The sequence below is a fragment of the Gavialis gangeticus genome, unplaced genomic scaffold (assembly GCF_001723915.1).
Source record: "Gavialis gangeticus isolate Ggan-Ray unplaced genomic scaffold, GavGan_comp1, whole genome shotgun sequence".
Classification (NCBI taxonomy): Eukaryota; Metazoa; Chordata; order Crocodylia; family Gavialidae; genus Gavialis; species Gavialis gangeticus.
Window position 1 is genome coordinate 918,656 of NW_017729011.1, and position 14,439 is coordinate 933,094.

The 14,439-nt window shown below is 51.7% G+C and overlaps 1 protein-coding gene across 1 annotated transcript in view; it reads left to right on the plus strand.

Moving 5' to 3' along the window:
• Positions 1-14,326, plus strand: part of BAP1 (BRCA1 associated protein 1) — a 20,761-nt gene extending 6,435 nt beyond the window's left edge. The window contains exons 8-17 of the mRNA XM_019510346.1: positions 1,207-1,285; positions 4,239-4,362; positions 5,269-5,416; positions 5,956-6,143; positions 7,498-7,631; positions 8,888-9,360; positions 9,651-9,811; positions 11,120-11,212; positions 11,965-12,037; positions 12,791-14,326. Coding sequence (XP_019365891.1) covers positions 1,207-1,285; positions 4,239-4,362; positions 5,269-5,416; positions 5,956-6,143; positions 7,498-7,631; positions 8,888-9,360; positions 9,651-9,811; positions 11,120-11,212; positions 11,965-12,037; positions 12,791-12,924 — 1,607 coding nt within the window. The 3' untranslated portion in view covers positions 12,925-14,326. The remainder of the gene's footprint in view (positions 1-1,206; positions 1,286-4,238; positions 4,363-5,268; positions 5,417-5,955; positions 6,144-7,497; positions 7,632-8,887; positions 9,361-9,650; positions 9,812-11,119; positions 11,213-11,964; positions 12,038-12,790) is intronic.
• Positions 14,327-14,439: the final 113 nt, after the last annotated feature.

Consider the following 14,439-nt stretch of genomic DNA (forward strand, 5'->3'; position numbering starts at 1 on the left):
CCTTCCCCCCCCCCCCCCCCCCCCACAGTGGAAAGGGAGTCTTCAGCTCCTTGGACTGGTTTTGCATGAATTTTTGGTAGACACTCACTCTTTGCCCCTTGTAGCACCAACAAGAGCAGAAGGCTTAGAGCTGGGAAGCTGCTGCCCAGTACAGGCTGAGACTCATGACAAGGAACTGTAGATGGCTTCAGGTGTGCCCATGTTTGGGAGGCCTGGTCCTGGGCTGTCGCTGGCCTGTGACCATGCCTTGGCAAATCTGCTGTACCTCCATATTATCTCAGGGCTCTGCCTGGGATTATATGTACATGACTGCTGCAGATATCTGCAGCCCCTGCTCTTCTGTCAATTAGCGCTGCCCCAGCTGCACCCCTTCAATCCCAACGTGAAGAATTGCTGCTGTCTCAAGCTGGGATGTCCCCTGTGTGGAGGCTGCTTCTAGTGCTAAATGGTAGCTGAGATCACAGTTTGGACTCAATTGCATTTCTACATGTGGCTTAAAATGTATTTGCCTGGAGATGGAAGGGAAGCTTATTAATCATAGAATCCTAGAAAATGAGGGTTGGAAGGGACCTCAGGAAGTAATCTAGTCCAACCCGCTGTTTTTCTTCCTCCTTCTAAAAGGGCACTGAGGATTTTGTTCTCATGGGAGAGTTGTATTTGTGGATACACTGGAGATCCAACATTCTCATCTTCCTGAGGGGTCATAAGGCTGTCTTTATAACCCCAGACTTGTTCCAAGTGAGGGGATTGCAATGATCTTTTGTAGCACAATGGGCTTTTTGCAGGGTAGCAGTACTCCATGTGTTTTACATGATTAAAATGTTTGCTTCTCTGTCTTGCCAGCACAAATCCCAGCTATAGGGGTCAGGAAGCAGCTGAGAATTTGCTTCCAAGGCAGGAGAGCATGTGCTTTCCATGCTGTACCCAGCATGCACCAAAGTTGAGCCCTGCTTTGTAGATGAGGAGAAGTGAGCTCACACCAGGACTTCTGTAGTCGTGGGAATAGATTCACAGACCCTACTGTGATTTCCTGGGGACCTGCTGTTCCAAAGATGCTCCTTATCCATATGGGTGGCTTTTTTTGTTGTTGTTTTTTGTCTAGCTTGTGGGTTGCAGAATACAAAGGATCTTGGTGGCCGTCTGGCTAGACTGAGGTTGGGAAACTTGTTTGGCTTTGCTAATTCTTGTTTCTGGCTGTTTCCCCAGGGCCCTGGGCTGAGGATGAGGAGTGGACAGACAAAGCCAGAAGAGTGATCATGGAGAGGATTGGACTGGCCACAGCAGGGTAAATACCTTGATGAGCTTGGCCTTCCTGAACATGTTTGCCATGATGCACCCCAGTTCTCTGTGGGCTTGTGAGCAAGTAGAAGGTCTTCCTATCCTGGGTATGGCCCCACAGGGAGGGGAAGGCATTCCCCTGTACCAGACACGGGCCGAATGCTTCAGAGGTATATGAAAGAGAGAAAATGAGTTGAAGCCTCTCTCCTGCAGTCTCAGCAGCCTTCTGAGGGTGCAGGGAGAGTTCTTTGTTTAAATGAAGTCTCCCTGAATAGCTGTGTACCAGTTGAAGTATGGGTGAGATGAGCACGCTTGATCTTTTGCTTGTATTAGCTAGTGTGTCCCTAGCTATAGTAACACTTGAGACAAGTTAGGGCCTTTGACTTGTATCCTGTGCTACTGAAACAGGCCTCTGAGGGAGCTTGCATACCAGGCCCTGGTATGATTGGAGAAGGTGCCACAGATATGGCAGTATGACAGCCCAGAGCACAGGCGCTGGCAATGCAATGTGTGCACTCTGATTGTTCAGCTGGTTGTTTTATCAGCCACTCATTCCCCTCTGTAGGACTGCCCAGGTGCACTTTGCCATCCAGGATAGTGCAGCAAGAGCCAGTTACTCTGACTGGCACGTTTCATTGCTCTCTTGAACCACTGAAGTGACTGACTAACACCTACACCACTTGAGACTCCACTCTTCCACCGTAAATACCTTTTTGGTAGTAGGAGTGACTGTTTATTAAAGGGGTAGGGCTGTGCAAAGCTTTGGTTCTTGATTTTGATTTGGCCCAATTCAGTGGCTGAATCTCCAAATCGGAATTGAATCAGGAGACCCTTTAATCCAGGGGCGGGCAATTATTTTGGGTGGAGGGCCACTTACTGAGTTTGGCAAACAATTGAGCACTGCATGATAGGCAGCCAAGGGCAGACAAATATTAATTTTTCTAAATTTTTTTTTTTTAAGGGCCCCACAGGCTGGATAGAATGGCCTGGAGGGCCACATCTAGCCCGCGGACTGCATTTTGCCCACCCCTGCTTTAATCTCTCCGAATTTAATTGGAACCCTCTGAATCGATTCGGACATGGACACAGCTATAAATGTTGTTTTTATATACCTCTGGGCAGCAGGCGGCTTGTGAATGCTGTGATGCTGGGGTGCCTGGTGTATCGCACAGAAGCACGGGGGACTCCCCAGCGTGCTCAGCAGCAGACTTGGAAGTGGACCAGAAGCACTTCTGGTCCATTTCTGGGTCCGCTGGGGAGCGCTCTGAGGTGGGGGGCCCACGCTTCACCAGTTCAGCGACTGGTGCCTCCTGGGTCTGGGGGGTGCACCTGGAGTCCCCCCCACAGCCGATCACTGGGGTGAGGGGGGACCCACCAGCGCACTACCCGGTAGACCAGGAAGCACTTCTGGGTTCGCTGCTGAACACATGGAGGGCCCTCCTGCACTCCTGCGGGACACTCCATCCGCCCCACCATTGCAATAATCGCAAGCCCTGCTGGTACATTGAGGTATGTAGAAAAACCATTTAAAGCTGTGTCTGTGTCCGAATCGTGGATTCTCTGAATCGGCATCAAATCGGGGACAGTGATCTGAATCAATGAATCTAATCGCTGTCCCTGATTTGAGCTGAAATATGAATTGAATAGGGCCTACTTCATATGCCACTATTAAGGGGTTCTTCTCTGTCCCTTTAAGATCTGACCTTGGAGAAGGGAATGGAAGAACTTGAATTCAAGACAGGTCTCTGAGATTGGTAGGGAATTTTGGCTGCTGCCTGGCATGTGAGGTGGTACCAGTGAACCCCAAACCTGAAGACTCTGTAGTGCCCCTAGGGCACCCTCTGTGGGCATTTAGAATTGTACTCTGTGCTCTACACAGCATGCTCCCACTTCCATAGATACTGGTGCTCAGCCCTTCAGTGCTGCAGGCTGGGTGTTGAGTGCCCCTGCATAGTGTAGTATGTATTTGTAACTGGCTCCCTAGGAACTTGTCTGATCCCATGCAGTATTTCTGGGGGCCTCACAAACACCACCCTTGAGACTTTGCCTTTGGAAGCCAGGATGGCAGCTATGGCATGGGGAGGTGAAGTGACTGATTCACGATCCACAGCACAGGATCCCAGATTGTCCAATCCTCAAGTTCCTTACCTCATTTTTCTAGATAAGGTATTCCAATCTTTTTTGTTTTTTCGTTTTCTTTCCTTTTAGGGAAACTTATGTACCTGGTTCACTCACCATACCAGTTGCAGCACTCACTTTTTCTCACTGCCCTATAAGGCACTCTGGATAACTTTATTGCTTAGTTCTGGGAAGGCCTAGACTTATGCTAAGAGCCTTAGCATAACTCAGTTTGCCCACTACACAGACACCTCCCTGTTTTAAACCCATTCCTCTGTTCCATGTCCTGGCTACTGTCACCCAAAATGCGGCATTCAAATTCTGCAGGGAATTTCCTTCCATAAAAGGTTAATTTTTGGTCACTGCTCAGCCAGCCCCTCTGAGCATAATAGCTCCCAGGTGCCACCCCAGCACTGCAGTGAAGGCCTACCAGGTGGGGACATGGCTTCAGGGTCCTTGTGGTGGCTCAGATAAGCTCTGGCTCATCTGCCTCTTGGACAGTCAGCTTGTAGCCCTGTACAGCCCTGCCATTTGACTTCAGAGCCCCCAACACCTGTTACTTTAGGTAGTCAACTGGTTGGAGCCTTGCTCAGCCAGCTGGAATCCTCATGTCTGCTGTATGTGAATTCATGTTGCCCCATTGTCTTTGGTTGCTGGAGCCTGATTTCTAGCTACAGGGTAATGTCTGGTCCTCATGAAATGGGCCATGAACATGGGTGGCAGCATTTGGCCTGTAGACTGCATGGTGTGGTAGTGCTATCTGAATCCCCATTTGTGACTTGTCGGGCAGCTGCTTTCCCCAGTTGACCCAAGGCTGACACACCCTGTGTGCTTTGCCACAGGGAGCCATACCATGATATTCGCTTCAACCTGATGGCAGTGGTGCCTGACCGGAGGATGAAGTATGAGTCTAAACTGCACATCCTGAAGATGAACAGGCAGACTGTCCTGGAGGCCTTGCAGCAGGTAGGAAAGGCAAGACACCAGCATGAATGCAGCTAAAGAGAAGAAAGCAGGGTTTGCTGTCCTTAGTTTTGGGTATCTCCAGGTATTGCAGCGCCCTGTGGTCTCACTCCAGAATGGTGGTGGCTCTGCTTAGCAGACCGTGTCCTAGGTAAGCAGTGCCTTTGATTTCCCTGTGTCCGGGGTCTTAGTACTGGTTTCATGCCTCTTTTCCAGCTGGCCGCTTGTCTTCCCTCTTCCTGCCTAGGCCCACTAGCTGAGGGTAGCTGAGTTTCCATTTAGCCATGTCGTTGAGCCCTTCTAACCTGGTCCCATTTGAGCCAAGTAGCCTGGTGACCTGGTTCCTCAGTGTTGTAAGGCTGGCTGAGATGTGCCAGTTCAGTCCATTTCTATCTAGCACTGAACATAGATTCATAGATGTTAGGGACAGAAGGGACCTCATTATGTCATCGAGTCCAACCCCCTGCCTTGGGCAGGATAGAGTGCTGGGGTCAGATGACCCCAGCTAGATGCTTGTTGTCTCCTCTTGAAGACCCCCAAGGTACGGGAGAGCACCACCTCCCTTGGAAGCCCATTCCAGGTTCTGGCAGTCCTTACTGTGAAGAAGTTCTTTCTAATGTCCAACCTAAATCTGCTCTCCCTCAATTTGTGGCTATTGTTCCTAGTTGCTCCAGGAGGTGCTCTAGTAAATAGAGCATTTCCTATTCCCTGCTGCCCTCCCATGATGAATTTATAGGCAGCCACCAGATCACCTCCCAGCCTTCTCTTGCAAAAGCTGAAGAGATCTAGGTCCTGCAGTTTCTCCTCATAGGGCCTATATGAGTGGCCTCCTCTGAATCATGTTAAAGCAGTTTGATTTGAGGTGCTCCTAGTTCAGTGCTCAGAGACTGCTTGTCGTTTGCTTTCAAGCTAATCCGAGTGACCCAGCCGGAGCTGATTCAAACCCAAAAGTCCCAGGATTCTCAGCCTGCTGAGGAGGCCAAACCAGCAAGCAGCAAGACCTGTTTGGCACTGGAGACTGGCAGGGCACCACTAGCCCCAGAGAGCTCTCACCCAGGTATGGAACCCGCTCCAGAGTTGCATAGAACCATGCAGACAGTTCGGGAGCAACTGCACCCACATGTGGCTTGGCAGCTTGATCATAGAGAACTGTATTTGATAGCGTAGGATTTTGCTGCACAGTATTATAGGATCGTAGAAAATTAGGGCTAGAAAGGGCTTCAGGAAGTCATTAATTCAACTCCCTGCTTAAGGTAGGAGCATCCAAACCATTCCCTATGTGAACCATCCCATACAAGCTCTTGTCTAACCTAGTCTTGGGTCTTGGGAGCGTGTATATAGAGCTGCGGCCTCTCTCGGTCTGTGCCTGGTAGCAGGCAGGCTATGACCTGCGGAATTGGAGGAGAGCAGAGCTTAAGCCGTACTCCTTGTTCTCGTGGTGGAGGTGGGTAGGGTTGGATGAACAGGCAGTTCTGAAGAAGCAGAAGAGTGCAGCTGTTCTCATGGGGTAGTAAGATTGGATGGAGCATCTGGAATCAAAGGGGATGGGGTCTGCCACAGAAGGCTTCATTCTGATGTAAGAGGTATGTGTTGCAGACAGCACTGATGAGTGCACGGCGCAGGGCCACGCCGCATCCACCCAGAGCCCCCCCAACAAGTCCAAGCTAGTCGCAAAGCCTTCTGTGAGCAGCATCAATGGGGTGCCTCCACCGAACCCTAACCCCATTGTGCAGAGACTGCCAGCCTTCCTGGACAACCACAACTATGCCAAGTCACCCATGCAGGTATGTGTAGCCCGGCCCTTCTTCCCAGTCAGGGGAATACAAATGAGCAGAGTTGGGCCTTTTCATTTTTAAGCTGTGTCTTCTAAATGGAGCATGTGGAGAAGAACTTGGAGACTTCCCTTCAGACCTGGTAGCAATTCTGCCAGGAGTCAGGATGGTCTTGTGCCTGATGTGTGGCCTCCCAGGCTCAGTCCCTAGAAGTGCATAGCACTTATCCTGTATTAATTCTAAACAAACTGCGTACACATGGCTGTCTAAACCAAAGAGTGGCACATGCATGGGTGCATACACTTAGATTTTTCTGTTTCCATTAATGGGTTTAAGTATGTATTGTACTTCATCCTGTGGGATCTCCTTGCTGAGTTAACACATTCTGGATTTACGTGTCCTGGTAACTTTGCTGTAAGCATATTTGTCTTTTATATGTGTTTTGTGGGGAAAAGAGAGAGAAAAAAGAAACTCGAGTCCTGGGATCTATACTGATGAGTTGACCCCCATCAGATTTGTAGACTGTTTGTTTGGTTTAGAAATATCCTAGAGAAAGTCCATCAGGAGTCAAAGCAGGGGTAAGGCTGGAGAGCCAACCTTGGCTTGGCTTATCTCCCTGCAGGACAGGGTTTACATGTGTCATGGAGATCACAGAATGAATGAGCGTGGAGCCTGGATCCCTCTTGCCCTTGAAAGGGTTTTCCCTTGTGGGCTGCAGTTAAAAGCACAGCTAAGCAGGGGCTTGCATTCCAAACATTTGTTTAAAAATCTCTTCCCCTTCTGTTTCCGACTGACTGGCTCCTTGCCCAGAACGTGCACTGTTGGCTGAGCCAGGGGCTCGGGCTTCATTAGAATGTCTGGAAAGGGTTAAGTACTAAAATTCCCTGAAAACCTGGAGCTCAGGTTTACTTGACCTGACAGTGCCCAATATTGCTGCAAAAGATGTGGTACGTTTTTCTTGAGGGGTTCTAAGAAAACAGTGCCAGCCCTGAAAGGGAGTGAACTTATTTCAAGAATGCAGTAACCAGGGTAGTCGGCTAGCTGGGAGGATCAGGAGCTACTCTTCAGGACAGTGAGCAGAGCTGGTGCCTTTGTTTGACACAAAAGAAGATAATAGTGGTATGGGCTTGTTTGGAATGAAAATTCTGGCATCACCAGGATTTGGTTAATTGTGGGGGGGGGCACACCTGTGTGTGACTGTGATTGCATCATGATATGGGTGGTGACGGTGATTTGGTTTGTGTATAAGAAACTTGGGAATTCCTGTACCCCTGGTACCTGCTGTCTCTGTTGGGGGTCAGAGGCTGTTTTGATAACAAAGGCCCGACTTGCAGCATTCTTCAGGAAGTGATGACGTGTGTTGCAGGAGGAAGAGGACCTTGCTGCAGGAGTGGGCCGAAACCGCATCCCCATCCGACAGCCCCAGCAGTACTCGGATGATGAGGATGACTATGATGATGAGGAGGAGGAGGAAGTCCGTAACACCAACTCTGCCATGAGGTAGTGGATTGTGCTGAGGGCTTGTGGGGTAGGGGTTGAGGGGAAGGCCTTGCTGGTGTTCTCCACTACTTAAGTGCAGATGACTGTGTGAGGTGTAGAGCACTAGAGAAATGAATCACTAAATAAACCAGGGGTTGGCAATCTATGGCCCCCTGGGCTGGATCCTGCTTGCAGAGAGGTTGGATTCAGTCCAGGAAGGTCTGACCCAGTCCAGAGTAGCACGCATGTTCGGGCAGCACACAGCTTCCCCAAACCACATGGCCCCTCCTAATACCCTCTGGCTGTTCTCACATGTGCTTACCATTGCTATAGAGGGGCCAAGTACCTGCAGTGAGGGAGCCAGTCAGTCACAAACTCTGAGCCAAGGTGACTTACCAGACCCTGAGAGAGAAGGTGCATAATGGCTCTGGTCAGCTGGCCTCCCTTGTTGTGGGAGAGCTGTGAGATGGCAAACTTAACAGTGGGATGGCTCTGTACAGGGGAGGTCCCAAGCCTAGCTGGGTTGGCAGAGCAGGCCCTGGAGGCCACTCGTTCAGCCATGGTCACTGAACCTTTTTGTTTGCTGCTTAATGATATCTTGCCTTGGCTTATCTCACACATACCAATGACAGGGTCAGTTCTTGCAGGCTTCAGCAGGAGGCTGTGCTCTTACAGGCCTGTGGCAGGCATAGGGAACATGGGAAAGCTCCTGAAGAGGCAGGCTGGTACCGGCACTCTTGCTTGGTCCTGTTGGTGGCATAGGGGAGTACTGCTGTGCTTGAAAGCCATTAAGAAGGGGGCGAATGGTCTTGTTGCTTAAATCCAGGACTGAGAGGCTGGCAGGCTAATGCAGACTTGCTGTGGTGTTGGATAGATCATTTGCATGAATGTTTTCAAGTGTCTGCTAACGTTGGGTGCTTCATCCTAGAGCAGAGGTTCCCAATCACTGGGCCATGGCCTGGTACTGGGCTGTTAAGGGTTGGCTGCTGGGTTGTGGCATGAGCCCCCCTGCTCAGACATCCGTCTGTCAGCCCAGGTGAGTGGCTTTTGCCGCCAGCTGTCATGTGCAGGGTTAAAGCGGGGCAGCCCCAGGAGGGAGGCAGCCGGCTTCATGCGCCCCATCCCACTCCAATGCCCCTCTGCAGTATATTTAAAAAAAAAAAAAAAGGTTGGGAACCCCTGTCTTAAAGAGCTGGCTGTGTTGATCCTCCACAGCAGCTGGGGCACTACACCTGGTGCTGCCTGTGGTTCACCTTCTATCCCATGTTCTTGGGCAGGTACAAGAGGAAGGGGCTGGTGAAGCAGGATCATGTCGGGGGGGCAGCAGATGGCCAGCTGTCTGTCCTCCAGCCCAACACCATAAACGTCTTGGCGGAGAAGCTCAAGGAGTCTCAAAAGGATCTCTCCATCCCCCTTTCCATCAAGACTGGCAGTGGGGGTGCTGCTGTGGCTGTCGTCACTCATTCCCAGCCCTCCCCCACACCCAGCAACGAGAGTACGGACACTGCCTCAGAGATAGGGAGTGCCTTCAACTCACCACTGCGTTCTCCCATCCGCTCAGCCAACCCCACCCGGCCCTCAAGCCCTGTCACCTCCCACATCTCCAAGGTGCTCTTTGGGGAGGAGGACAGCCTGCTGCGCGTGGACTGCATGCGTTACAATCGGGCTGTGAGGGACCTGGGTCCCATTATCAGCACGGGCCTGCTGCACCTCACTGAGGACGGGGTGTTCTGCCCATTGGCCATCACAGGTGGGTGCCTGTGGGCAGGGAGAGAGGCCACAGGTGTTCTAGTTGAGTAGGTTGGACGCACGCCTCCCCCACCACTACTGAAGGGCTTTTGCACTGGGGAGGAGGGAAAGGGCTTGGCTGTGCTTTGGCTGGAATAAGCAAGTGGTTACCTGGTGGGCTGCTGGGGTCTGAAATGGATGGGAAGGGGAGGGCAAGTAGCCATCCTTTGGCTACTGAGAATGTGCCTGTCTGTGGCCTGGGAGTTGATGCATCGCTCTAGTTCCTAATGTTTCCTTCTTCGGCATGCCCAGACGGTGGAAAAGGTTCCCTGCCTTCTATCAAACAGAGCGATGAGGCCCACCCTGCTGTTAAACTAGAGGAGAAGGAAGCCAGTGAGCCCAGCGACAGCAAAGAGAAGGCTGGACTCAGCAGGCCAAGTGATCATGTTGGCGGGGAAAAGTATTCTCCCAAAGTGAGTATCTGTGCCCTTTGTGGGAGCTGGTCTATCCAGCCCTTGCCACCGTCCCTTCTCTGTTTGCTGCATGCTGCCAATGGCCTATGGCTGGGGTAGCCAGTTCTGTCTGCAGCCCCTGCATGGTGTTATGGGAGGATTGTGTGCCTAGTAATGGCATTGACCTTTTGGGGCCCAGAGGCTGGTGTCTGGAGTTTGGCAACCACACTTGGCTCCGTGTTGGTCTCCGTATGACCGTTCTGGCCAGGTGGACTCCTTTAGCAGCATAGGTTGTTCAGCTCCCACAATGGGGGCCAGCAGGAGAGCCCTGGACTCTTCCCATTTTGTCTACAGAGCCATGATAGCACTAGCAGCGACAGGCCAGCTTTGCACACTATGCTACTTGAGGAGGCTTGGCATTTCTCTGACAGTGAGGGGTTCTTCTAGCTTGCGGCTTTTTTCAGGAGAGAGTGTGTCTGCTAGGGCCTGAGTGGAGGTCACTAGCTCACATTGTGTAGGGCATCAGAAGCTTCTTGGTTATTACTGCTGTGCTGCAGTGCAGGAGCAGGTGAGCTCCTTGTGCCTCGGGCCATCCTCATGGCCATGTGCTGTGCTGTGCCATGTTGTGCTGTCCTTGCACAGCTCTGTCCTGTGGAGAGCTCCCCTAAGCAAACTCCCTGAGCAGTTTTCAAATGCTTGTAAGCAGCCTGTTACACTGCAGTCACATATAACTTCACTTTCCCTTGTACCTGCCCCCTACTGTGCCCTGCTATACTGCACAGCTGTCTGACTGGGGAAGGAGCTCTTTTCACTGTATTGGATAAGACAGGCCATTGTACCAGCACTCCTTCCTAGAGCCTGCTCTTCCCTGTCTTAGCAGAGAGGGGGTGTATGTGCCAGAGCTGCATGGCTCTGTCTGGCCTGGCATGATGCTGGAATTTGGTTTTGCCCAGAGAGGGCAGTTTCCTTTTGATGCAGAATGAAGCTGAGGCTGTCCAGCATCTTGTATGCAGGTCAAGAGGCCATGTGTGTGTTCAAAAGAGCCCACTGATCACATGCTGGGTGGAAACCCACCTGTCCCCACTGACAAGCATGTGATTTGACTGGTTTTGTTTTCACCCACTTGCACTCCTTCCTGGCTCAGAGAGGCTGTTTAGTTGGAAACCATTGGTTTCCATGAAGCGTTTTGATTCCCACTGAGCCCTGCCAGTGAGGCAGCTGGGCTGCGACAGCAGTGGGTGCTGTCTGCAGCCCTCCCTTCCCTGTGTGCTGCTCTGGCACTGACCTAGCAGGGAGGTGCTGACCAGTGCTCTCTGTTTGGCCCGGCAGGAGCTGCTGGCACTGCTGAAGTGTGTGGAAGCAGAGATTGCCAACTACGAGGCTTGTCTGAAGGAGGAGGTAGAGAAGAGGAAAAAATTCAAGGTGCGCTGGTGTACTGCCTGTGTTTGTCCTGGGAGTCTGCAGCATAAATCCCGTCACGGTGGCATGTGAGAGAGACTTGTTTAGCTGTGGGGGGCAGGTATGGTGAGGGGATGGAGTCAGTCTCTATCAGTCTTCTACTCCAGGCTGGGAAAGCTGCCCCTTGTCCAGCAGCCCAGTCTGGAGTTTTTCCCAGCACAGAATAGTACAACTGAGCTTCGCAGCTAGGCTGAGGCTGATTAATAGAACTGCCCTGCTGGCCCAAGTGCCATTGGTATGTAGGGGACTTTAGGGAGGGGAAAGATGTTGCTTGGCTTCCAGCACAGTTCCTGCTGGGACCTTGGGTGCACTAAGCCCCACAGAATACATGGCTTACCCTGCAAGATGGAATTGGGACAGTCTTGTCTTGTCTTTGAGACAAAATTGACCTTGAATCAGCCATCTTGACTGTCTTTTTCCCTGACATCTCTTAACTGAAAGTTCCAATATGGACAGCAGCTTTAAACTGGGTTCAGTTATTGATTCCATATGTGTTGAAGCCTAAGCATAAGACCCAAACCAGCCAAGAGCTCACATCAGGCTCCTGAGTCTATTGCCTGGAATAGCAGGAGTCTGGACTTGATTATCCAGGTATTCCTTTCCTGTCCCTTGTCCTGTTGATAGGGCTCCAGCCTGGGATGCTTGCTGGGCTGCACTTGTGACTGCTCCTGGAGAGCAGCCTTTCACCTTGAGTTCTCTCTGCCCACCTTCTGTAGATTGATGACCAGAGAAGAACCCACAACTACGATGAATTCATCTGCACCTTCATCTCCATGCTGGCTCAGGAAGGTGAGGCCTGCTGCTTCCAGGCAGTTATGGGTGACTGGTGCCACCTTAGCCAGGGGTGGGGCACATGCCCCCCCCCTCCCCAGCCACCAGATGGGATGGGGGCACCCCTGTGGCCAATCTCGCTGACCGGGGTGGGGGGAGAGTCCTACCCCTATGCAGTGTCACTGCAAGCAGTGGTAGGAAGGTAGGTGAGGAGAGCTGCACATCCAGGATTCACCTTTGTTTCATCACTTCTGGAATGGGTGAGATGCTTTAAATTGGCCCCTGTGGCTTTCTCAAGGCAGAGGCTGGAGTTGCTGAAGGGTTGCCTTGTCTTGCAGTCTGTTCACTGGGAAGGAGCACTTTGTCCTGGGATTGGCTTCCCATAGCTGACACTGCCTCTTTTCAGGCTACGAGCAAATCATGTATAATTGCTAGCATTTTCTTGCAGGTAGAAAAATCCATTGCAGTGGGGGCAAGTGTGTATATTCTGTGGGGTTTGCATTTGTAGTGGGAAGCAGGGGGTGGTTTCTGGAAAGTGAGTACCCTTTGCTCTGAAACCTGAAGACCTGGTTTTTGAATGAGCTGAGATTCTGGTGATTAGAGCATCCAGGTCTCCAGATTAGAAGTAGGTGATGCTAGTTAGGTGAGCTAATGACAAGTTGTAGTGTCAAATGTCCATGTTTCTGGGAGGGAGTCAAGAGACCGGAAAATGGCAGGGTTGTGGGTAGGCAGTTCCTGAGTCAGCTGAGATGCATCTGCTTTCCCCTGCAGGGATGCTGGCCAGCCTTGTGGAGCAGAACATCTCTGTGCGCAGACGGCAGGGAGTCAGCATTGGGCGCCTCCACAAGCAAAGGAAACCAGACCGTCGGAAACGCTCCCGTCCTTACAAAGCCAAGCGCCAGTAGCATCATCCTTGGAGTTGGGGCTGTGAGCAGAACCCTATGCCTGCCTTGCTTGCTTTGGCCAGTGTTGAGATCCAGGCCCTCAAATATCATGGTTCACCCTTGCCCAAGGAAGAGGGACCCGATGCAAATCCATGGCTGGTACCTTCCTGATTGCATCCTTGTTGCTGCATGTAGAGGCAGAGATTGGACTTTCCTCCCAGCCAGGTGCCCTGAGTCTTGAACAAGCCAGAGGTACTCCTAGAGAGTGAGGTCCAGCAGCAGGGCATAGACCCAGGGGGTACAGTCTGTAGTGTTGGCTGCCTAACTTTTGGGTCCACAGAAACACTCAGATCTATGTGGCAAGTGTGTCCCGGGCTGCTTTGCATAACACTTGGCAGCAGGCAGTGGCTTTCTGGCCAAGGACTGAGCCAGAAATCAACTGGGAGAGGAGTGACTTCCACTTCACTGACTTCCAGCCTATGAGGGGACAGGCAGCTGGAGTTGTCTTAACGAGGCCTCCAGTTCCCCAGCAATGCTAGCGTGTGTCCGTGCTGGCCACAGCTGGCTGTGGCTCGTGGTCTTAGGTGTCTGGGCCTTGAGCTCCGTGTCCCCCCCAGACATTCAGATATCTATTTTCTATGTGGCAAATGTTTATTTTTGGTTCTGTCCTTGTTCCCAAGCCTAGCAGCTCCTTGGAGGCCTCACCGTGAGCACTGCTGCTCAGCCTTCCCTATATAGGACCAGGCAGCTGCCCTTACATTAGTTGTGCCAATATGTACTCCTTCCATGTTGGGCTGGGCTCTTCCAAGGTGGCCTTGTGATGCAGAGCTAGTGCCCTTCCATGGAGCGGGAGATTCCTAGGGCCTGGCTCAGTCCCATCTCCCCCCTTCCTACTGTGGTTGCCATCCCCAGGTGAGTGCAGAGCAGGTTTCTCCATGACGTGACCTCCAGTGCTCACTCTGCCCCTTTCTCACCATGTGGCTCAGTACGGCTGTGCCTGCCTAGTTGTGGCTTTCCTGCACTGGTCTGAGCAGCTGTGTGACCTGTTGTAGGACTGCCTCAGGCAGGACATAGTGGTCTCAGAGACTACTGCCCACTTCCTTTTCTGTAGAGGCCAGTGCTGCTGCTCAGGCTCCGTGAGGCTGGAGGGACAAGAATGTGTTCATAGCTTCAGGAGATCCAAATGAGACATGAGGCACTTGGGTAGGGGCACAAGCCCACTCCCTTTGGGCTCAGCAGGTCTGTTTCCAAAGGACTAAGGCTCTAGGGAAGCTTTTGAAAGGGGCCTGGGAAGGAATAGTCTGTTGCACTCACTGCAGGCCTGGACACATTGTTTCTGTGTCTGTTCCCAGGGGGTATGTGTATTCCAGCATAAGGGGTGGCTTTCCCCAGAAACTACAGCTGTGTGGCTGAGGAGAGGAGGAAACAGCAGGAAGAGGTAGGGACCAAAGTGGGGCTCACAGCTGCCCAGGGCTGAAATGGCATTGTGTTCATCTTTTTGTTTTGATTTTTTTTTTTTTTTTGGTTTGTGTTTTT